This window comes from Schistocerca americana, chromosome 1, assembly GCF_021461395.2.
Source record: "Schistocerca americana isolate TAMUIC-IGC-003095 chromosome 1, iqSchAmer2.1, whole genome shotgun sequence".
NCBI classification, from domain to species: Eukaryota; Metazoa; Arthropoda; class Insecta; order Orthoptera; family Acrididae; genus Schistocerca; species Schistocerca americana.
Genome location: NC_060119.1, coordinates 1,228,817,494 through 1,228,843,478, shown reverse-complemented (window position 1 = coordinate 1,228,843,478; position 25,985 = coordinate 1,228,817,494). Strand labels below are relative to the sequence as shown.

Below are 25,985 nucleotides of genomic sequence, written 5' to 3'. Positions count from 1 at the left end.
TCACCCTTGGAGAACAGAAAAAGGAAAAGTTACACTAGATTAGAAAGTAAAATTCATATGAGAGGGGGATGTTAATACACAGAAAACGGAATCTGAAATTGCTTCGGACTTAGCAATGCCTATACTACACTATGTACAGTCATCAGCAAAAGAAACAGTATTTTGAATGAATTTTGTAATTGGGTCGAAAGTCAACGAAGTGCTTTTGTCAGCAAGAAGGGAGATGCGTAGATTTGGAAAAGACACTTTTTATACAGTTCCAGCAAAAATAGGCCTTTGCTCTGCCGATCAGTGGCAACATGCTGAAACCAAAGGTGTTAGATTTAGCTGGAAGTATGAATATGACTGCTGATTTCAGTGCTTCATCAGGATGGTTACAAGGATTTAAAAATTATCATGGAATAATAGGGAGAAAAATTTCCAGCGAATAGAAAACTGTGGTTCTGCTGGTTATCTTAAGGGATTATAAACCTCAAAAAATCTATAACTGTGATGTGACCAGTATATTCTATGAGCTGCTTCCTAATAAAACTTTAGCTGATAACTGACTTATGCCATGGAGGGAAGAAAAGTAAAATTAGATGACAGGTCTTCTTGCCACAAATGCAGATCTGTCTGACAAGCTTCCCCATGTGTGATAGGAAAATACGAGAATCCGAGGTGTTTTGAAGGTGTAAAGATATGGGTGATTAAGCTTTTTAATGGAACAGTGGTTAAGAAACTGGACATCAGAATGATAAAAAAAAAGAGGATCATTCTTCTGATCGATGTGCAGCACATCCATCCTAATAGTTTTGGAAAATATTAAGAGTGGAATTTTTATCTCCAAACTGTGCCAGTATTCTACAGCTGGTTCAATATGTGATAGCTCTGACTGATGCAGGAAACTAAACTCTCTTCATTAACTTTCTACATACAATTTATTTTGGCTGTCTGGCAACTAGTGTCATCCTCCTCAATCAACAGCTGTTTCCATAAAGCTGGTACCTTACTGGAAGAGACTGATGGTGGTGATGGTGAAGTTGTGTCTGGTAATGAGATAGCTGTACTGGAGGATGCAGATTTCGGCAGTTTTGTACATTTTGATGATGATCTCACCATGTATGCAGAACTACAGGACGAGCAGATAATTGCTAATGTGCGCCAGTTGTGTGTGGTGAAGATCGGGAAGGTGGACCAACTTAAAGTGATAGAGTTGGAGAAGACAACTTGAATCGTGGGACACCTAAACTGAGTGAAGTGTTAAGTGCAATTAGTGTGTATAGGCATTACATCAGGGTGAAAAGTAATAGTGAAAAAGCTCAGAATTCATTAATAATTTTGCAAAATGAGGTTATATACTTAATATGCCAAAAGTGATACAAGCCAAATTATCTGATTTCTTTAAAGCAGGTTCAAGTTAAAAATAACGTATTTTCTCTTTAAAACTGCACATTTGTTGATTGCACAGGGCACAGTGCTAAATTACAATACAGTATCTAATTTCTCTAAAGCATGACTGAATATCAGTTTTTCTTTTAATATGGTACAGTGTATTCATTGTTTGTAAAGTGTACACCTGTAGGCCAATTGTATGTGCCCTCCCCCTAGCAAAAAATATGATTTGTATTACTGTATTTATATCCGATTCTAAGTAATTCTGAATTACAAGTGATCTTTTCTTTCCCTTGAATCCATATAAATCAGGTTCAAATGTAATTTACAGATTTTTCTTTGTCTACTTCATTAGTAAGTAGTGTTAAATATTTTTAATGTGTGTTGTGGAATTAGTCCTAGAACACCATATGAGCATATGCTGTTATAAACTTAAACTATTGGGAGTGTTCACCCTTTGAAGTTGGCTGTATTGGGTTTAAAATTAATATAAAGTCAATAATTGATGGGAAAGAGAGAAGGTGGTGGAGTTGAAAAGGAGACGATACTGTTGTCAGTGTGTTTTTGGGGGTATCACAGAACACTTCTAATGATCTAAATAAGCAGATTCATGAACATCAGTGCCAGCACAAACCATGTAAGTGATGTGTTCGGTTTTGGGTGTATCTTTCTTTGATTTAATTTTGCTATTTCCAAAAGTGCTAATAAATTTCCAGTTAATATTGTCATGGTCCGTGAAACTTTTTGAATCCTGATGTTTTGTCCAGAACTGCCTTGGACATCTTTGGAGGTGTTCTTGATTGTCTTGTTCAAGACTCAGCACAACCAGGAGCATCTTAGATGTTCAAAACAGCTCTGGAAGAAATGTCAGGCACAAAAAAAATTTAAAGGGTTCCTACCACAGAACCCAGAAAACTCACCAGCGGCTAAGACGGCAGTTTTGGAAAACCTTCACTATATGATGAGAATATGCTTTATCAGTTTACCAGCAGTGAGAATTTAATTGCGTTTTAGAGAGATTCTTATTAGTGAAAATGAGGAGACTAAATTAGGTAAAAAAAATCTTGGGGATGGTAAATCGTGAAACCTCAGTTTTTTTCGCTGACGGAGTTCATTAGTAGTCTGATGTTTGAGAAGAGCAAGTTCTCTCTCTAATACAGTATTATTGGCAAGCTATCAGTGTAATGTATAAATTGGCATTATTTTTTTGTAAATAAAAGTAGCATTGAACATGACAAATAGATCTTTGTTCATTGACGAATCATCGATCATGTTGTCTGCAGCAGATAATGTGGAGTATTGTTGTGTGTTTCTTACTCCTGCTTCCATTCTTTTTCTTCACAAAAGTAGCCAGTACTATTTCCAGTTATATTCACTACACTAACTCTTCTCTGCAACAGGTTCCTTTGGCATCTATCACTGTTTGATCTGTCAGTCTTCTTTAGCATCTGATCCTCTGTTTCAATTTTGCTGCATATGAAATAGATGCCTACGCTCCATATTTCTGTTGTCCGATTGATTGCAGCTTAAGTTTTTCTTCAAGATCAAACAAATTCTAAGCTTAATTCTGTCCTATTAAAGTTTGAATGGGGTAATACGCCTCTCTCATGCTCAACTCTAAAAACAATTTTTTATGACACACTACAGAGACTAAAGTGAAATTTGAACCACAATTCATCGTGCTTTTTATGTATCTACCACACATTCAATGAGACAGTGACCACATTTTTGCCAGCAGCAACAGAAAGAGAACAGAACATAATCCATTGAAGGACTGAGTCCTGAAACTTTGTATTACCAGTTTGAGGATGACACATTAAGTTGCATAATAGTCATTTTGACTACAGTTTTGACATAATCAAAATGCATACTAATATAGGTCGGTGTGCCTCATTCCTTCTACATGTGATAATAGCAGTTATTAAGTGAAATTACATGATAAGCACAACTTAAACTATATTATGAACTGACAATTAGTAAAACTTGGTAAACGAGGTTTACTTATTACAATGTTCCATAAATTCAGACAAAAAATAGAAACAGTGGTCAAGCAAGAACTGTTTAACTTTATTTTAAATGCATTTAATGTTGGTATTCCTTTTAGGTAAGAAGGCAAATGGTTATATAACTTAGCTCCAGTATGATACACTTCTGTTTTGCATAAGTTTGTATTTACTGTGTTCATGTGTAGGTTCATATTCTGCCTAGTTTCATATGTGTGTAGATCATAGTTGTGTCTGAAGAGATTTTCCTTTTTTAATTTGACTTATTCCCTGTTGTTCCTGTTGGACCATAGGGTAGCAGTAAAGACCTTCCATCTGGTTCCATTGGCAGCCAAACATTTCAGTGCGCTCCATGTTTTACCAGCTTTCAGAGCTTCCTCTTCCACCATTCTTTTCCATGTCTTTTTTTGGGCGGCCGTGTCTACGTGTTCCTTGTGGGTTCCAATTCAGTGCTGCCTTTTCAACAGCTTCTTGTTTGCATATTGTCACCAATCCACCTCCATTTTCTTTCCTTTATTTGTTCACGGATTGGTCGCTGGTTTGTCATCTCCCACAATTTGTCATTTGATATAACATCTGGCCACATTTATAATTCGCCAAAGACACGGGTTTATGAAGACTTGCAGCTGGTTTACAATCATGTTTGTTACCCTCCATGTTTCTCAACTGTACAGGACTGACTGACTTTGTTGCTATTGAACAAGTGCAGTTTGGTTCATCTTGAGATGTTCTTATTACGCCAGACAGGGTACAGTTGTACAAAGGCTCCATTTACCTTCCATATCCGGCTTTTTACATCCTTCTCGGCCCCTCCATCTTTACAGACAGTACTGCCTAGCTATACAAAGGAGTCTACTTGTTCCAGTTCCTTTCTATACACAGTTATCTTCGCTTGTTTTTAGGATCACATTCTCATCTCCTTAGTTTTCTGAACATTCATTTTAAGTCCTGCAATTTCTGCTTCCCCCCATGAACCATAGACCTTGCCATTGGTGGGGAGGCTTGCATGCCTCAACGATACAGATAGCCGTACTGTAGGTGCAACCACAACGGAGGGGTATCTGTTGAGAGGCCAGACAAACGTGTGGTTCCTGAAGAGGGGCAGCAGCCTTTCCAGTAGTTGCAGGGGCAACAGTCTGGATGATTGACTGATCTGGCCTTGTAACGCTAACCAAAACGGCCTTGCTGTTGTGGTACTGCAAACGGCTGAAAGCAAGTGGAAACTACAGCCATAATTTTTCCCGAGGGCATGCAGCTTTACTGTATGATTAAATGATGATGGCATCCTCTTGGGTAAAATATTCCGCAGTTAAAATGGTCCCCCATTCGGATCTCCGGGCGGGGACTACTCAAGAGGACGTTGTTATCAGGAAAAAGAAAACTGGCATTCTACGGATCGGAGCGTGGAATGCCAGATTCCTTAATCGGGCAGGTAGGTTAGAAAATTTAAAAAGGGAAATGGATAGGTTGAAGTTAGATATAGTGGGAATTAGTGAAGTTCGGTGGCAGGAGTAACAAGACCTCTGATCAGGTGACTACAGGGCTATAAACACAAAATCAAATAGGGGTAATGCAGGAGTAGGTTTAATAATGAATAGGAAAATAGGAATGTTGGTAAGCTACTACAAACAGCATAGTGAACGCATTATTGTGGCCAAGATAGATACAAAGCCCACACCTACTACAGTAGTACAAGTTTATATGCCAACTAGCTCTGCAGATGACGAAGAAATTGAAGAAATGTATGATGAAATAAAAGAAATTATTCAGATTGTGAAGGGAGACGAAAATTTAATAGTCATGGGTGACTGGAATTCAAGAGTAGGAAAAGGAAGAGAAGGAAACATAGTAGGTGAATATGGATTGGGGCTAAGAAATGAAAGAGGAAGCCGCCTGGTAGAATTTTGCACAGAGCACAACTTAATCATAGCTAACACTTGGTTTAAGAATCATGAAAGAAGGTTGTATACATGGAGGAACCCTGGAGATACTAAAAGGTGTCAGATTATATAATGGTAAGACAGAGATTTAGGAACCAGGTTTTAAATTGTAAGACATTGCCAGGGGCAGATGTGGACTCTGACCACAATCTATTGGTTATGAACTGTAGATTAAAACTGACGAAACTGCAAAAAGGTGGGAATTTAAGGAGATGGGACCTGGATAAACTGAAAGAACCAGAGGTTGTACAGAGTTTCAGGGAGAGCATAAGGGAACAGCTGACAGGAATCATAAGGGAACAGCTGACAGGAATGGGGGAGAGAAATACAGTAGAAGAAGAGTGGGTAGCTTTGAGGGATGAAACAGTGAAGGCAGCAGAGGATCAAGTAGGTAAAAAGACGAAGGCTAGTAGAAATCCTTGGGTAACAGAAGAGATACTGAATTAAATTGATGAAAGGAGAAAATACAATAATGCAGTAAATGAAGCAGTCAAAAAGGAATACAAACATCTCAAAAATGATATCGACAGGAAGTGCAAAATGGCTAAGCAGGGATGGCTAGAGGACAAATGTAAGGATGTAGAGGCTTATCTCATGAGGGGTGAGATAGATACTGCCTACAGGAAAATTAAAGAGACCTTTGGAGAAAAGATAACCACTTGCATGAATATCAAGAGCTCAGGTAGAAACCTAGTTCTAAGCAAAGAAGGGAAAGCAGAAAGGTGGAAGGAGTATATAGAGGGTCTATACAGGGGTGATGTTCTTGAGGACAATATTATGGAAATGGAAGAGGATGTAGATGAAGATGAAATGGGAGATATGATACTGCGTGAAGAGTTTGACAGAGCACTGAAAGACCTGAGTCAAAACAAGGCCCCGGGAGTAGACATTCCATTGATACTACTGACAGCCTTGGGAGAGCCAGTCCTGACAAAACTCTACCATCTGGTGAGCAAGATGTATGAGACAGGCGAAATACCATCAGACTTCAAGAAGAATATAATAATTCCAATCTCAAAGAAAGCAGGTGTTGACAGATGTGAAAATTACCGAACTATCAGTTTAGTAAGTCACAGCTGCAAAATACTAACGCGAAATCTTTACAGATCAATGGAAAAACTTGTAGAAGCTGACCTCGGGGAAGATCAGTTTGGATTCCGTAGAAATATTGGAACACGTGAGGCAATACTGACCCTATGACTTATCTTAGAAGAAAGATTAAGGAAAGGCAAACCTACATTTCTAGCATTTGTAGACTTAGAGAAAGCTTTTGACAATGTTGATTGGAATACTCTTTCAAATTCTGAAGGTGGCAGGGGTAAAATACAGGGAGTGAAAGGCTATTTACAATTCGTACAGAAACCAGATGGCAGTTATAAGAGTAGAGGGACATGAAAGGGAAGCAGTGATTGGGAAGGGAGTGAGACAGGGTTGTAGCCTCTCCCCGATGCTGTTCAATCTGTATATTGAGCAGGCAGTAAAAGAAACGTTCGGAGCAGGCATTAAAATCCATGGAGAAGAAATAAAAACTGATGTTCGCTGATGACATCATAATTCTGTCAGAGACAGCAAAGGACTTGGAAGAGCAGTTGAATGGAATGGATAGTGTCTTGAAAGGAGGATATAAGATGAACATCAACAAAAGCAAAATGAGGATAATGGAATGTAGTCGAATTAAATCGAGTGATGCTGCCGGAATTAGGTTAGGAAATGAGACACTTAAAGTAGTAGATGAGTTTTGCTATTTGGGGAGCAAAATAACTGATGATGGTTGAAGTAGAGAGGATATTAAATGTAGACTGGCAATGGCAAGTAAAGCGTTTCTGAAGAAGAGAAATTTGTTAACATCAAGTATAGATTTAAGTGTCAGGAAGTCGTTTCTGAAAGTATTTGTATGGAGTGTAGCCATGTATGTAACTGAAACGTGGACGATAAATAGTTTAGGCAAGAAGAGAATAGAAGCTTTCGAAATGTGGTGCTACAGAAGAATGCTGAAATTAGATGGGTAGATCACATAACTAATTAGGAGGTATTGAATAAAATTGGGGAGAAGAGGAGTTTGTGACACAATTTGACTAGAAGAAGGGTTTAGTTGGTAGGACATGTTCTGAGTCATCAAGGGATCACCAATTTAGTATTGGTGGGCAACGTGGAGGGTAAAAATCGTAGAGGGAGACAAAGAGATGAATACACTAAGCAGATTCAGAAGGATGTAGGCTGCAGTAGGTACTGGGAAATGAAGAGGCTTGCACAGGATAGAGTAGCATGGAGGGCTGCATGAAACCAGTCTCAGGACTGAAGACCACAACAACTACTTCTTTAAGTCTTTCCAACTTTTCTTCCATGTCACGCAATCCTAGCGAGAGCAGACAGATATCATCAGCAAAGTCAAGGTCTTCAAGCCTGTCCTGCATTCCCCACTGAATACCTTTTTTCCTACCATCAACAACTCTTTTCATAATGCTGTCAAGTAACAACAAGAACAAGGTAGGGACAGAATTCATCCCTGCCTCACCCCAGCATTTATTTGGATAGATTCAGTAAGTTTCCCATGGTGTAGCAGCCATGATACATGGTTTTAATAATATTTATTATCTTTGATGGTATTCCATATTCTTCTAAGGTATGCCACATAACTCTCTTATTAAGAGAGTCAAATGCCTTTTCAAAATCAATACATGTAAGGTAGTGTGTGTTCTGCCATTCTGCACTCTGATCAAGTATTATACGCAGTGTGTTGATGAGATCGACACAACTTCTGTTTTCTCTAAACCCAGCTTGCTCTTTTCTCAGTCATGCCTCGACTGAGTTCTTGATATGATTTAGCATCAAGCTACAGAATACTTTACTTTGTACAGAAAGGAAGGTGATGCCTTGCCAATTATTACAGTTGGTAATGTCTCCTTTCTTTGGCACCTTAATAATCAGCCCTTCTTTCCAGTCCTTTGGTATTTTCTGTTCTGACAATATCTTCGCAAACAATGGATGCAGTAGATTTACAATGGTGTCAATGTCTGCTTTTAGCACCTCGGGTGCAATATTATCCATACCTGGAGCCTTTCCGTTCTTTACCTGTTTGAGAGCTATGTTAATTTCAGTCTTAGTTGGTGTGTTTACATTGATTCTGTCACTGGCATCTGGAAAATTCTGTTGCCTCGCTCTCTTCAGGTTGCTCTCTGTTTAAGACTTCAGAAAAATGTTCTCTCCATCTTCTAAGTTGGTCTTCTTCTGTCAACAGTCGACCCACCTTGCTTTTCACATGTCTGTTCTTGCTGAAACCGTTTTTGGACAGCATTCTAGCAATGCGGTAAAGCTCTTTTGCATCACCCCCTTACTGCAGCTGTCTCTGCTCTGAGCTTGCTCATCCATCCACTTTCTCTTATCATTCCTCACACTCTTCTTTGAGAGTCAGTAGCTGCATACTCTACTTGTATTAGAGTTTCTGCTGTCTTGTTTTACTCATATTTAATTTTTCTTTAATCTCCTTCCTACAGCTGATCAAATTCCATGTAAGCTCAGACATCCAATCTTTTTTCAAATGGTTTTTAAGGCCAAGGAGCTGTTTGTTCACATTGCAATAGGTGTCCTTAATCTAAGTCTATCTATTATCAACACTATTTTCATCATTTTCCTGTGCTTCTTGGAGTGCCTTGTAGCGGTTCTTTAGCTCAATACAGAAAGATTCTTGTTTTGCTGCTGTTCTAAGTTTTCTCTCATCATATTTTTTGTTCTGTTGTTCGAACTTTCTATTTGTAGCCATGATTTTTAGTCTAAAATTTGCAACAATAAAGTGGTGATCACTGCCAACATCAGCCCCATGTTTATTTCTCACGTTCATCAGTGTTCTTATAAATTTTTTGCTTAGCGCTATATGATCAATTTGGTTTTCCGTTCTGTGATCAGGGGATACCCATGTAACCTTATGGCAATTCTTGTGTGGGAATAATAACCTCCAATCTCCGAATCGTGACTGGCACAGAAATTTGAAAACATATCCTCATTTTCATTCATTTCTCCAATACCATGGACTCCCTTTACATGCTCTAGGCCTTAATTGTTCTTTCTGACTTTTGCATTTAGGTCTCCCACAATAATCAAGATGTCTCTCTTACTGGTACTTTTAATGGTGTCACTTTAGGAGAGGTAAAACTAACTCTCTCTCTCTCTCTCTCTCTCTCTCTCTCTCTCTCTCTCTCTCTCTCTCTCTCTCTCTCTTACACCCCCCCCCCCCCCTTCCCAAGGTTTCTGTAAGAGCATAGCATTGGATGACTGTGACATTTCAAATGTTTGTCTTAAATCGCCTTTCTGAAACTGTTTCCCATTCCATAAGGCTCTTTTTTGCTCCTTTGGTTAACAAAAGTCCAACTCCATTTCTGTGCTCTGCATCTTGTCCAGCGGGTCCAGAGTATAAAAAGGTGTATCCATCTTGTGTTTGGATTTCTCCAAAATCTAGCCATCTCACGTTACTAAGTCCGAGAATGTCAACCTGTAACTCGTCATCTCCTTTGTAACTTGTTTCAGTCTGCTGGCTTCTCTCAATGTTCTAATATTCCAAAAACCTATTTTCGTTGTCTTTCTCATGCCAAAGGTCGTCATATTTGAGTCCATCCGGCTGTTCTTTTCTGCTGTTTCTTTAACCTCTTTAACCATTTGTTTTTGGGAGTGCCGGTGACTGGCCTAGTCTAGTAGTGAGGCTGCCACCTAAGAGCCTCTACACTTGCCTGATTTTCTTTTAAGGATTTACTTCCCTAGGTCGGCTGGCTTTCCTATGCCTAAGAGTCCCCCATACCCTTTATTATTATTTGAGATGGCAGGAAAAGGACAGGTTTGGGATAAGTGAAAAGGACCAGTGGGCTGTTGTGGGACACACTTCGTCTGGCTCCTCCCCCTCAGCCATTCCAGCATGGGTGACCCTGCTGGTAGCTAAGCTGCCGCTGGCATAAACCTCAGGATCCAGAGCACGCAAACCACCTCGCCTGCACAGACAGTGCTACTGTAAGGCGGTGTCCCTTGAGGTGGTTCCTTTTTTAAGATGCTCCCTTTTGTGGAAATTAATATTTTGTATATATACACAAGCAAGGCAGTGGCAATATTTAGAGAGTTTTAGAAAGGGCCCTACAGGAATCCTTGCATTTGGCTTTTTTATCACCCTGATAATCTTTTTCTGTATTTTAAATGTTTTTGTAGAATTTGTGAAGTTCCCCAAAAAAATCATTCCGTACATAAGTAGCAACTGTGTACTACAATGGTACATTATCAGCACTGATGAACAGCGTGTATTCTGAGTGAGGAGCCTAACAACGGAAGCTAGTGAATTCAGTCTCTTATTTAATTGTTTAGGTATGCCTCCCAATTCAGAAAATGAATGCTTAGAAATTTTGTATGGCTAACCTTCAACACAGTTTTCCTTCCATAGTGAAAACAGGGTTTGCACTTGCTTGTGTGTGTGTGTGTGTGTGTGTGTGTGTGTGTGTGTGTGAGTGTGTGTGTGTGTGTGTGTGTGCGCGCGCGCTTAAAATGTGTAATTTCACACAGCTGTATCTCAAAACTCAAACCACTCCGCTTACAGATTTTTTTAACGTCTGAGTGAAGAAAGCTTAAGGTTTTGCAGCCTTCAGGTTTTTAAACTTTCATTATTGTGGTTATTTTATTTTTAAGCATTTATTTGCAAGAATATTCAGCATTATGTTAATATAATATGAATTTTAAACAATGTGCTATTACAATTTCTGTGACAAGGTTAATTGGCTATTAACCCTCTAGGCAATCTCAGCACCTCCTCTCAGAAATTATAATAATAGTTTTGGTTAATGTGGGTAGATATCTTGCATTTTAGATGTCAGTTTTTTGCACTTTAAAGTACTGCTTTGCTTCTTTTGGTCGTATGCCATTGACCCAGCTATCACACAGTTCATTTTCTGCTTTGTGGGAGAGATCATCATATGGTATGTCACGTTTGATATGGTAATGTGTCCTGCTGCTTCCAAAATATTTGGTTAATGCCATTGTTTCAGTTTCACACCTTACCCATTGCAACTTAACTATCTTCAAAATGAGTAGTTCACATACCTCTGAAAAATTTTCTGGCAAGGGTTTACAACAGGGATCATATCTCTGTGGAAGACCCATGTGCGAGAATACCTAATCACCCACTCGACACTTCCTACTCCAGTCCTGCCACAGGCTTATCCTATCTCATCAGAGGCTGGGCCACCTGTGAAAGCAGCCATCATATACCAGGTCTGCTGTAATCACTGCACAGCTTTTTATGCTGGTATGACAACCAACTGGCTGTCATGAGAATAAATGGCCACCACCCAACTGTGGCCAAGAGCAAAGTGGACCAGTCAGTAGCAGAGCATGCAGCTGAGCACAACATGAGTGTGCAGTGGCTGCTTCACAGTCTGGGCCATCTGGATTCGGCATCTACATCTGCATCTATACTCCACAAGCCACCTTCTAGGAATGTACACAATCGGAACTTTAAGAGTAAACCATACCGTGATGCAGGATGCCTCTCTTGCTGCATTTGGCACTGGAGTTAGTTGATCATCTGTGTGATGCTTTCGCCCTTACTAAATGAACCTGTAACGAAACATGCTTCCCCTCTTGGGATATTCTGTTTCTTCTATCAGCCCTATCCCGTTTGGATCCCATGCTGATGAGCAATAGTCAACAAATGTTTTTAAAGCTACTTCCTCTGTTGATGGGCTACATTTCCTGAGGATTCTCCCAATGAATTTGTCTGGCATCTGCCTTACTGGCAGTTAACTTTATGTGATCATTCCACTTCAAACCACCCTGTATGCACACTCCTACAGTCTTATGGAAGTAACCACTTCCAGTGATTGTTCTGCTATTGTGTAATCATATAATAATGGGACTTTGTCTATATATTCACAATATGGTAAATTTGTTGAGAGTGAAAAGCCTCGTGGAACTTGTGATGATATCTAAGAGGTCATTTTTGTGAAAAGTGATGGTCATATACACTCCCCTGTGGCATGCCCAAAGGTACTTTTCTGTCTAAACACTTCTCTGCATTCAAAGTGACATGCTGTGTTCTGTTCGCTAGAAACTCTTCAATCCAGTCACATAGTTGGTCTGATATTCCATACACTCATATTCCGTTCGTTAGGTGACAGTGTCGAACTCATCGAATACCTTCTGAAAGTCAAGGATCACACTATCTACCTGGGTGCTTGTACCTATTGCTTTCTAGGGTTCGTGGATGGACAGAGAGAGCTAAGTTTCACACAGTCATTTGTGGAACCCACCATTGGCTTTTTTGAACTATGCAGATAGAAGTTATACTTTCAACACATCCTTTGTTCCCGCAACTCTCCTGGCCTCTATCTCCCTCAACCCGTTGCTCTCACACACTCTACCAAAGTTTACCCTTCTCCTTCCCCTTCTTCTGTCCTATCGTCTCCTCCCAACCCATGTCACCTTCATTCTGCTCCGCACTCCACTGGCTCTCATCATACGTGGTGTATCACATGTCTAGCCTGTCCATTTTCCACATCTCTCTCCCGTGTTCCAAGCCAGCAAACCTGCTGCTTTCCTCTTAGCTGTAAGCTACCCACTCCTAACCCTCCTTCCTACCTCCTGCTGCCCACTCCTCTAACCACGCTACTGCACTCATGGCATTGTGCATCCAGCTGACACAATGTAGGGTCAGAGGTTTGTGCATTTGTGTGTGTGTGTGTGTGTGTGTGTGTGTGTGTGTGTGTGTGTGTGTGTGTGTGTGTGCTGTATGTCGACAAAGGAATTATGCTGAGCAAGTTTTCTTTCCCCTTCGTGTGTGCCTGTCAAAAACTCAATGGCTGTGTTGTTCAGTGAGTAATATTCGTTTCAGGTTGTTGCTCTTCCCTTTCTTTTTCTCCCATTTAGAAGTGTTATTAAATTTTTTATTGGTGTGGCTTCTGCCTTCTTGTCCTTATAAAATCTTTTCATCATATCAGTGTGTTGTGAGACCATTCATGAGAATAAAAACAAGTTTTCATTGTCAGTTTCTTCATTGATCTTTGGTTATTTAGGAGTGTTATAAATATTCCACAATTTTTATGTATGATTTTGGCATGTATTGATTATGTAAATATGTTTGTCTCAATGAAACTTTTAAGATGTGTAGATCTGCTGCTGTTTCATATTCTTTTTTCTGTTGTGGACCATGTATTTTCCAAAGTGTTCTGTTCACACTTTTCAGTTCATGGAAACCACCAGTGGTTTCTTTTGCATATAGAACTTTCAGCAAAATAACAGTCATCTGATGACTTAAAAGGGAAGTCTGGGAGGTGTGCCCCCTCCGATTTTCTTGAAACTTTACATGTAAGTAGAACGTGAAAAAGTATTAGACATGTGGCTTTTTTTAAAAAAAAAAAAAGGCTGCTGATATGCTGATTTACAGGGTAAAATATAACCCAAAAGTTGAAACCCGCAAAATAAATTTTTACTGATATCTTCACTTTAAATCAATATTTTTGAACCAAATCAAACCAAAATCATTTATTATAATAAACTGCACTATACAATAGTGAAATTGGCCACGGGGGCTGCTTTCCTTATCTTGCAGGGGGTAAAATTGTATTGTATGAAGTACACTTTTGTAATTAAAATTCATAAACTAACTAAAGAAACTAAAAAATTATTTTTACAAACTACATGATCAAATAAAGTTGATGTGTTTTTTAATATTTTTTAAAAAGTGTTCCTGCGTGGGGTGAACTACCCCTAATGCAAATGAGCTATAAGTGCCCTGACTAGTAGTTTTTCATTAACTTTCATATTTTGGATTTGTTTGAGTTGATGATAACGATTCAGTCATAAAAATTAAAGCATTAATTTGGGGTATCTAATATGGCAGATGAAATTTTTTTTTAAAATTTGGGTAAAAGAATGAGGCGTTTTCTTAATGCAGTTGAATATCAGTTCATTTCAGAATTAATAATTTTGGAAAATCATGTTGGTACTGATTTATATTTGGATGTCGAATTATTATACAGTGAAGTCTTGTCATCTAACATACATCTTAAGTATGCCCCAATTTGCTTCATTTCCAGACGATATTGTTGATTTTCGTTTGGATTAGTCTCTAGAATTAATTGAATTCAAAAAAGATAACAGAAACAATCAAAGTTCATGCATGCAGTTCAGTTTAATGGTTAAAAAATATATATGTGACTCCACTTAATTTGATAATAATTGTATTATATTATTTTTTGATTTTGATATTCATTGTTAAATATAAGAGTACAATAATTTACATACAGTACAATTTGATTTATCAATTAAATATTTGAAATTGTTGACAAATACATTTGTCTTTTATTTTATATTTTTACGGTTTATAATTATTGCAATAGTGGTATTCCATAGAAAATTATTTATGCACAACTGATTCGTACACCATCCACAAGTTATGATTGCAATATTGTCCTGGAAGCTACATATAGGTTCTTCAGAGGCCTGTCAGTTAAGTATTCACTTTTGAACCATGAATACGTGAAAGTATTCCGAGATCTTGGAGATCATAGCTGATTATGCAAGAGAGATTGCATTTTAATGATATTATTTCTCTCATGTAAGTTATCATAATCCATAAAAATAATTATATCTGATAATTTTCCTACAAAGTTTTTCCAGAAGTGAAATATGTACACATCTAAAGGTTGAATTTTCCCAGTTGTGCCAGGAGGTATCGTCATTAGTTTTAAATTCACCTATTTTGGTACAACTCCTTGTATGATAGTTTGTCGCTGGCCACTCCAGGCATCCAAAAGTAGCACAGATGAATTAGTAGTATTTTTCAAAAATATTTCTCTTATCCACCTCTGAAAGAGTTCGTTGGAAAGCTTCCCAGATTTCGAAATTCATATTGATATATTTTCTGGAGTAAATAGTGTTTCCCTAACCCAGGGTTCAAGAGCTCCACTTGCTTACTTAATACTAAAAATGAAGGCAGAAGCAACGTAGCCTTTGCTGATATAGTAGGCTGAATAGTGTAACTGTGTGTTAAAGAAGGTAGTGATTGTGCTATGCTTTGTACCTCCTCAATCCCTTTATTATTTAGTGTTCTACAGGTACAAATCTCCAAATTGAATCCACTTTGATCTGAATTAAATACATTTTCTGCTCCATATTTTGTAATGGACTTCAGTTCCAAAGATTTCACACTTGTCTTCTATTTCATTAATCTTCATCAATGAAGCTTTTGTAACGAATTTAGTAATTTTTCGAGATACGATATTGTGTTTTTCCTGTATCCACGAATGTGATGCTTCAAAAGAAGCCATGTCTATTTCAAGTTTCTTTTGTAAAATACATCTCTTCAAATCAATACCATCTATAATTTTTCATATCTGTTGCCTCCTGCCTGAACTTGCTTTTTCCATCGTCGAAGTTGTTTCACGCTACTTACTTGTCAGTACCGCTTCAGACTCTTCACTTTCTTTGTATTCAACACCTTGTGGATGAATTTCATTATCGTCGTCAAGATATAGTGTTTCTTCTTCTTGTACATCAATTTCCGAAGTTGTTATGTGTTGTCTTATTATTTCTACCAGTAAATCGTGTAATTGCTTTTCTTGTTCATTAACTGGAAACTTAATTTCTTCAGCATTATACAGATCGAAGGTTCTTAATAATAACGTTGTTACTACGATTGCATTAACAGGCATTGTATTTCTATTATTACTTATTTTCAATTCTTTTAATAAATACTATATATTCCTGATTTCTACACCATCCTAAGATTACTGTCGCACCCCTCATGGGGGACAGGTTGCTGCACCTAGCCCTAAAAAATGGAGGAGACAAAGTATACCCAAGATTAATGAAAGAATCTACATCAAAGTCCTAGTACAAATTCCACTTATGTAAATTAAAATTTTTAAACAAAAAATTATGATTTAAGTTTCATACAAAGGAAGTATACAAAATAAAATTAGCTGTACTTCATAAGTTCCAGTCTTTATTTTTTTTATATTTATCTTCAAAATAAAGCACATTTTAAAATTGCAGTCATTTTTTAATTCGCATTCTCAACTATAAAACAGATTTAAAAGGTTTATAAACTATTGAACGGATTTAAATGATATGTTAGGGGTAGTTCACCCGATGCAGGGGCGCTTTTAAAAATATTAAAAAAATATGTCAACTTTATTTCATCGTCTAGTTTCTAAAACTACTATTATACGAAATATCATGGAAAACTGCTAGCTGAGACACTGAAAATTCAGTGGCGTTAGGGGTATTTTACCCTACGCTGGGGCACTTTTAAGAAAAATTCAAAAACGTGTCAACTTTATTTGATCATGTAGTTGGTAAAAATATTTTTTTTTTTTTTTTTGTTTCTATAGTTTGAGTTTTTATTATGAAAGTGTACTTCATAAAATACGATTTTACCCCCTGCAAGATAAGGAAAGCAGCCCCTGTGGTAAATTTCACTACTGTATCATGTAGTTTATTATAATAAACAATTTTGATTTGATTTGGTTCAAAAATATTGATTTCAAGTGAAGATATCTTAAAAATGTATTTTGCAGGGTCAACTTTAGGGTTGTATTTTACCCTGTAAATCAGTGTATTAGCAGCTTTTAATAATAAAAAAATAAAAAATAAAAACACGTGTCTAATACTTTTTCGTGCTCTACTTACATGCAAAGTTTCCAGAAAATCAGAGAGGGACACCTCCTAGACTTCCCTTGTCAGTGTAACATTGTGCTGTATTTATTATTTGGTGTAATAATTCCACACTTGTGTATATTTTTGAACTGGATAGGTGTTATTAAGTTGGCCTCTCATGTTAAGTCCTGAAGCCACTAAGATTTTCCATTGGTATTTAGTGAAGGTTTCTGATGGAAGTGTCCTGTATTCTGTCTGTAGTGTTTTCCTTCTGCTCTGTTAAACTTTCCATGTAATGGGATTTTATTGGTGTTAGTCACCAACTGTTCATATTTCCCATTAATAGTCTTTCAACTTATAGATTTTAAATATACCGTTCTGTACCAGTTTCCATTGTTTCTTCGCTTTACTCTGAGAGTGCGTACCTGTTTAATTAGTTAGTACTCTTTACATGTGTCAATACGCTTTACTACATGTATCAGAACTAACCATCATAAAGGTGCAATTGTAACTGGCTTGTTTTAAGATTCCGCTGCAGAAACCTACTATGCAGTAGTTAATCAGGTTATTTTGATGAACTTAGTCCTGTATTAGTACAAAACTAAGAGATATGTGTAATATGTACTTCCATGCTATGGGGACAGAATTAACTGCAGCAGTTGCTGATAGACTCCAGCAGTAAAAAAGTTTTTTAAAATTGTCAGATTTTCGATTGTGGAAAATAGTCATCACAGTTTTGCTAAAAGTTTAATTCCTCAATGCCTGACCACTTAAACGGTAATAAAATGCTAACAGTTCTTGATAGTTGTTCTCAATGTAAGATTGGAAGAAGAGAACCTGTAATGTTGTTTAAATGTTGGCGAAACATTCTGATACAAAAATGATTGAAGGCAAGGTGTTGTTATTCTTCAGTAACAAAAAAAGTTTTGTAAAATAAACATTGTTTTATGTTAACCACCAGGCTAAATGATATTAAAAATGTGTGTTTTTCTGTCAAATAAATGAAGCACCAGAGTGCACTACAGATTTTTGTCATAGAATATACTTGCAAGCTTCAACAAGTTGGAATCATAGATTTGTAAGAATGTTCCCTAGTGCCCAATTTTTTCCCCAAAGTCAAGTTACAAATTAAATATTTTCTTCTTAAGGTATGATGACAATCATTCTTTTTCACTTGAATGATTGTGCTTCTTACATTTGGGGCAAAAGTTGAACAGACTCATGACTTAAAGACAACAATACCAATGTTGCGGAGGATTCTAACTTGTTGTAGCTTCCATAGGTTGAAACAGCCACTGGCATATTCGGTGCTAGTGCGGTGTGTCTGGGCACTACTAAATTGGTTGGATGCGGGCTGTCCCCTCTCCTCCACTGTTTAGTCCCGCAGTGCTTTGTGCGGCCCAACGAGGCCAAGAAGGCTGCTGACGATGCCAAGATGCGCTTCGCCCACATCGACGGGGACCACCTCACGCTGCTGAATGTCTACCACGCCTTCAAGCAGAGTAAGTATTGACATATGTTTTTTAGCTTCCATTAAGTTAATCCTAATATTGGGTACAAATAAAACAGAATTAAAAACACAGGAAAATGTGTAGCTTTAGGAAAAAATGAATTGTCTTTGTTACTTTTGAGTATTGCACACCGTAATGCCCAAATTGACACACAAGTGTAAAAAAAAGAGTGGTTATTGGTTACAAGTATTTTTAGTGTATATGAAATAATCCCAGTTTGCTCTCTGCCCCCATCCCCTCCCCCTCCCTCCCAACTGTCACCTGAATGGGATATTCAGTATATCTGGATAGTGTGTGTGAAAGGTTTTACTTAAATTTTGAAATGTAGTCTTTATTGTGGAACCAAGGGGATTGTGGTCATGAGAACTTCTTAAGTACTACAGATCCAGTTGCAGGTATAATATCCGAACAAATTTTGGACGTGTGTGTTCGTATGTTAATGTTAAGAAAGAACCAATCTTTGGCTGCTTGGTTGAGATGGACAGTTCAAATGCTTCAGGCCAGTGTTATTTCATTATTTTGCAACTGCTTACGCACCTTCTTGACTGGAGTTTTTGTACTTACTGTCATCTTCATATAGTCAGTTCCTGATACAAAACATGCTCAGAATATCGTAGTAATACAGCCAGATTTTTTTGCTTGTGGCTGTAGTTTCCACATAGGAGAGCCGCCACCTCCAAAGTTTTGATGCACAACCTGTAATCTACTACTGTGTCAGCTATTGATGAGGCTCCACAATTTCATGTAACCTTAGAGAATGGTGTTAACTGCAGTTGGAGCCAGTGATTTCTGAATCTTGTGATGGACAGTGTAAGCTTTCACATCCAGTATTTTCATTGTTCATGAATTTTATTTTATGTTCATTAGGCTGTGGTCCATTGCTGTTAGGAGTCTTTATAGTCTCTCATGTTACGTCCAGCACTAGAAGACGAAACATTAGGCACATGAATTAGCCTTGGACCAAAGACTACTGACTTTATCCTCCAGTTTCTGTACTGCAGCAATATTCTCTTCAGTGACCAATGATCAGCCTGAATCTTTGTGCCTGAAGTTAACTTGGTGAGGCAAACTGCACTGTTTTCTGGAATTACTGGAGATATCATCATGAAACTGATCCAATGTCACACTGATAATGTACCTTCCTTGGTGAAGATCTTGTGAGGCCAACTAGTAAACAACTGTGCAATACTGATATGAACAACTTAGCATTTGGGTACATAGTATGCCATTGGCTACAGATGCAGACCATAACCTTTCTCCTGGTGCTAAAAATTTTCTTTGTATGTAAGAACATTTCAGTCAGTGTCATAGTCTTTGCAGCTTCATTCTGAGCACTAACCGAAGTTACCAACTAATAGTGGAATACAATAGGTTGCCAAGAAATAGATTTAAAACAGTGCATTGTTTATACTGATAGGTTAGGCTTTGGGACCAAATTATAAAAGAATGAGCACGAGTGCAATTACCTAGGATGTGAAACCTAGAAAGTCTTACTACCCCTGCATTGATTCAACAGAATATTTAATAATGTTAAAATAGTATACGTACTATTAAGAATTGACAGAAGAAAATGCTCACTTTACACACTGTTGATATAAGATGAGTATGTTAGCAAAATGTTTTTCCAAACAATTGTAAAGAAATAGATGAAAACTTTTTATCAGGTAACATAGACAAAGACTATCAGGACATTCATATCCACATCAAAAGATAAAAAAATCTAAATTTTTTTGGAAAGAATAAATGTGACTCCAAAGGACAGGGTAATAATGAAGAACACAAAATGTGGCAGAGTTGTGCAGAGGAATTATGATGAAAAACATTCTGGATAACATTAGGTTGACAGAGACGTTTAGTGCAATGGTTATGAAATAATAATTTGATCATCTTAAAAAGACTGAAAGCTTGTAAAGCTCCATAAACTGTTGGTGTCCTTAGTTTTATTGAAGCCATTTGGAGAAAAGAAAATTTCATATAAGAAACAAAATCTACAAGAAAAGAGAATTCCAAACATTTTGAGCAAAAATGCAGGATATGCATTCCAAAGACCAAAACTAATAAGAAATGTCAGCAGGATAGAACACCTAGTTGTAATGTGTCTGTAGTTATTAACTGGATTTATCTATAATTGCATCAAAAATAAAGTGGAAGGAGGTGTACAGGATGTCAGTTTTTATTTTCACAGCAACTGATACACAAATGAGGCAGTAGTCACTATTATTTGTAGGTATATCTTAGAATATTTTGTTCATGTCCGGTTCTCCAACTGTCATATGTGTATGTAGTTTAAATGAGAAAACCTTGTTCACTTTTGGTGTACTTTGTTGTAATATATTATTTTATTCTTTAATTGGTTCCGATTTCATAATGATTGTTCCCTGTCTTGGAGCTCATATTCTGGTTACATTGTGTGAAAAAAATTGTGTTGTATCTTGCTGCAATCTTGGAAATGTATATTTTTATGAGGTATGAATATTACATTTTAGTTGAAAATGGGGAGACACACTAAAATATTTGAGAGAGAAAGCAGCATGCTTTATTGAGCATTTTTTGTGAGTGGCGACTGAGGAGCCATAGAAGTCAGACTATAGGAGAAAAATTTCCGTAGCACAGTGTAAAGATACCGAGCGAGGTGGCGCAGTGGTTAGCACACTGGACTCGCATTCGGGAGGACGACGGTTCAATCCCGTCTCCAGCCATCCTGATTTAGGTTTTCCGTGATTTCCCTAAATCGTTTCAGGCAAATGCCGGGATGGTTCCTTTGAAAGAGCACGGCCGATTTCCTTCCCAGTCCTTCCCTAACCCGAGCTTGCGCTCCGTCTCTAATGACCTCGTTGTCGACGGGACGTTAAACACTAACCACCACCACCACCACAGTGTAAAGATACAACAATTTCCTACTTACAGGCGAATTTTAGTTGCTTTTCGACTGCTCATTTTGTTCTAATATTGGTGGATATAAATTGCCACAGTTTGCCTAATCATGATGCGCGTGTGCAAACGCAAATGCAACTGTCACACATGATCAGTCTCTGGCAGCTGGAGCCATTACATTCTTGGATTTTCCATTGTTTGATATTAACTTTACGAGTAGTTAATGGAAGTGAGTTTTGTGGTAAGTGTCTTGTTTTCCAACAGATTCAGAGGACCCTCAATGGTGTTACGATAACTTCGTCAACTACAGGTCTCTCAAGTCAGGAGATAATGTGCGACAACAGCTGTCCCGCATAATGGACAGGTTCAACCTAAAAAGAACGTCAACGGACTTTACGTCTAAAGATTACTACATAAATATTCGGAAAGCACTCGTTGCTGGTTTTTTTATGCAGGTATGTAATTTTTTTCCCAGTATTAATTTTACCGTAATGGCATCAATAAGAGGAAGAGTCAGGATGTGTAGAATTGTACTTCCAACCTCGGACGTGAAAAGAAAATTGAGCAATAAGATTGTATTACAGATAGATCAGGATGTTCATATGCTTAAAAGCATACAGTTTTTAAGATAGAATTTTTCTACAGTTGGGAAAATACTGCTGTTTATTGACCAGCTATTGGTCATGCAGATATAAAGTGGAAAAAAAATGTTATAATAAACTTTCAAAGTCAGTTTGTGTGAATAGTTTCTTGCATAAGAAGCAGCAACACAACATAGCTTTAAAAATTACTTTTTCAAGAAGTGTTGTTGAAGAACTATATTTGTTATCTTTATACTTCATTGTAGATGTATCTTCAGCAGTATCTGAAGATAATTCTGTAATGAACACTACGTGTAACAAAATATCCAATTAATTATGGAGAGAATTTCGTTCAGAAAGTCATTGTGAAGCTTGCGGAACTGAAATTGTGTGTATGGGTGCTGTAAGGTGGGTGGTGGGGTAATGTGCAGTGGCAAGGAGCATTGTACCATGTGGCACTCCAAACTGTAGCGTCATTCTTAGACTTCAGCCTCTGTTGCATGCTTTGGGGTGTGCGTAGAACATTTAGCATTAAATGCGAGTGCAGGCTTTCTTGGCGAATTCCATATATGAAGTCTTCACGGGTTGTCAGCCGAGTAGCATTGTCCATTATCGTCTCGTAACAACATTTCGATGGAATGCGTCTTCATCATCTTCAGGCGAAGATGATGGAGACACACTCCATCGAAACGTTGCTACGAGACGACGATGCTACTCAGCTGACAACCCGTGAAGACTTCATATATTTAGCATTAATTTTCACATTATTTTAGGTATGGTAAGGTTGCTTAGTTAATGTAATTTTCATTAGGGCAGGCATAAAGCAAACACATTAGGTATTTTGTTAACAAGCAACAAGTTTTCAGAGCAAATAAATTCTGCTAGAAAGAATCGGAAGCAGAAACAGCCAGCCAGTTACCAGGTTAGGCAGTGGCTGGAGTATGAGGTGTTTGCCAGACAGAGAGCACTCTGACTAAGCTACAAAATAGTCTCCTTTTCTCTCTGCATGGAACGCTTCAGGCAGATTCATTCTTACATGGACACTGCTGCAACAAGATATGAAAGTAGTTGTGATAGGACACTGTTTTAGTAATTTGCTTAATAATTTTTGTGGATACTGAGAGAGCACAGCGAAAGGTATCCAAACAAAATCAGGAATTTGTAAGTAAAAACAAAGAACTACCATTGAGGAATAAAGGCTCGTATATCAATTGACGTAAACATGAAATGCATAGAATTGAAGAATCAGTTTTTGGAAAGCTGAAAGAAGAAAGTTGACTCAGCATTACGATTGGAGTACAATACAATGTACAGAGAGAAAGAGTAATCAAGAGTTCAGGCATGTGTGTTACTGGGTTCGGGCAGTGTATTGCTGTGATGCAGTTTATTTCTAGTAACTTCTTAGTCATAGTACATTACAATATGGGAAACAATGCTATCATTGTTAATGGTATTATTTATTTTAATTTTAGGTTGCTCATTTAGAGCGAACAGGTCATTACTTAACTATAAAAGATAACCAAGTTGTGCAGCTACATCCGTCAACCTGTCTCGACCACAAACCAGAGTGGGTCATCTACAATGAATTCGTTTTAACAACGAAAAACTATATTAGGACGGTGACAGACATCAAACGTAAGTACTGTTTGTATTAAAAGAAGAATTAGAAGGTAGACCATTATTCTTAAATAAAAGAGATGCTGATTACCTGATATATGTATTGAATAGATTGAAAAATGCTGCGGGGAAGTTCCCACCTACACAATTCAGCTAAAAAAATTTAAAAAAAAAAACTGGTTTTTGGGAATGGGGAGTGTGGAAATTTATGTGAATCACAGATTGGGAGGCAGCCATCAGTCAATAACATCACAGTGGAAATGGGGGGGGGGGGGGGGGGCAGGAGAGGAGAAAAATTGTTTTCTTGGCGAAGTTTCAAATTTTTTCAGTGTGCTGTATAAAAATGAGTGACACCAAGAAATCTTTTGTCATATCAATAATCATCATCCTGATTTAGACTCCTCTTTAAGATACAATGTCTCTAATACGATAATTCTCAGTTTGTTTAAAATTTAAAAATGTTTGCAACTTTGACATCGGTTGTTTTCATTATGATTGTGACAGGGGTACTTGGTTCTAATTAATTTTATGTCAAAATTAATTGGATGTCATGTTAGATTGATAGCAATACTGCAATGCATGCTCTTCCACAACTGTCAGCTAAAGCAAACAGTACCCACAGTTGCAGCTTTCTTACAATAATACCACTTTGCATCAGCTATTAGGTTTTTGATATATAACTTGTGTGTTTTGTGTTTTTCAGCTGAGTGGGTTTTGAAGATTGCACCTCAGTACTATGATCTCAACAACTTTCCACAGTGTGAAGCGAAAAGGCAACTTGAAATCCTCCAGGCGAAGATGGAAACTCGCCAGTATCAAGAAGGCTTTTGATGTATTGCTGCTGCTTAAAACAGGATGTTGTGATTTTCTGTACAAGTGCTGGTTTGTACCATGTGTTTGTAGTTATCTTGTTGCAGCGTATGAAAGTGTGAACTGCTATGGTGCAACTTTTTGGCCATTGCCACCACCACCGCCACGACTATCATTTATCATAAACACATTATGTATTTATTCACAAAACTCACACATTGTTGGAGCTATTGTATCCATATGTACATTGTTTTAATTAATTGACATGTGGTCTCACTAAGTGATAGGACATATTTCATGTAATTCATTCATCGTCATGAGTTCGTAGTATCAGTTTCTTTGTACAGTGCACTTAAGTTTCTTTTCAAAATGTCAAAAAGAGGGCATTTTGGACTGATTTTGTAAAGTGTGGATTCAAAAATTGTGAGTGAACATGTTGTTTCAATTATGCGCATCCTCATGTTGGACTGCAGAAGTGATTACAGGACAATCTGAAATATGAATTTTTCTGTGTGGCCTCTGCAGCGTGTTTGGAAATAGCTGTCATTTGTGACTATGAATATAGGAGTGTAGCTGTCATTTCTACTGATACTGTGAGCAATATTTTGTTTATTAAAATGTGTTAGAAAAGAAGGTACAGAATTTGATATGAATTTTGATAAAAATGTATGTGTTACAAATTTTTTATGCCTAGTTAAACCCCACAAGCAGCCTCCAATTTTATAGTTTTCGCTGTAAGAGGGAAGATAAAAATTTTTTTTTTTTTTTTTTTTTTTTTTTTTTTTACATTAACAGAAAATGAGATTTGAAAAAAGTGCTATTACAGGAATGTAGTATGTCAGCATTTTAAGAACTGTTTTTATGAGTAATTTCATACAGTGGGAGATATTGCTCGTGAAATAATATTGATGAAACTTTAAACAAAAAGTGGAGGTATTAAATTTGTATGTTAAACTCAAGCAAGATATTTTTTGTGACTGCACTAGGAACTTTAACAATTTTCTTTTTTAAATTAATGCATGTGTATAAACGGACAGTAGTGAATGCATTTGCACTTTTGTTGTTTTGAGCATTACATTCCTGTTAATGATGGAGAAGAATAGTTTTGTATTCAGTTACATACAGCTACCTACTTATTGCAGGTACTGAAGACAGAGATGCCAAAGAAGTCTATTGTTTGTATGTTGTGTATGAGCTTGATAGGGTGTGTCATATTACTACAGTCTTCTAGAGAGTGATTTATCATGGGTGGTTGTGTGGTCAGGAAGATTAGATTTGCAAAGTGAGGATGAAAATTTTAATGAACACACCACTTATGTCTTCAGTATAGCAGTCTTTTATGTTTTCTGTATTATGTATATAGTACAAAATAATATTTGAATCATTTGGAAATAATTTTTTTTGTTGCTGTCATTAAAACCTAGTGGATATGAGGAAATAAAAGAATGAACATGTACGAAATTTCATTGCAAGTAACGTAAAGTAACTACATATATCATTGTAGTTTGCACAGTCTGTAATTTGAAAGAAGCAATTTGATTTTTGTTGATACATAATCTAATTAGTTGGAATATCATAATTTGCAGCTTGAAAACTCTCTGTTGTCAGCCTGGTAAGTAACTGGTTGGATGGTGTCTCCTTAAAACTGCT

At 37.3% G+C, this 25,985-nt stretch overlaps 1 protein-coding gene across 1 annotated transcript in view; it reads left to right on the top strand.

Annotated features, from left to right (window-relative positions):
• The window catches only part of LOC124619951 (putative pre-mRNA-splicing factor ATP-dependent RNA helicase PRP1), a 79,864-nt gene extending 54,896 nt beyond the window's left edge, over positions 1-24,968 (top strand). The window contains exons 11-14 of the mRNA XM_047146617.1: positions 18,322-18,444; positions 21,592-21,782; positions 23,381-23,543; positions 24,229-24,968. Coding sequence (XP_047002573.1) covers positions 18,322-18,444; positions 21,592-21,782; positions 23,381-23,543; positions 24,229-24,356 — 605 coding nt within the window. The 3' untranslated portion in view covers positions 24,357-24,968. The remainder of the gene's footprint in view (positions 1-18,321; positions 18,445-21,591; positions 21,783-23,380; positions 23,544-24,228) is intronic.
• Positions 24,969-25,985: the final 1,017 nt, after the last annotated feature.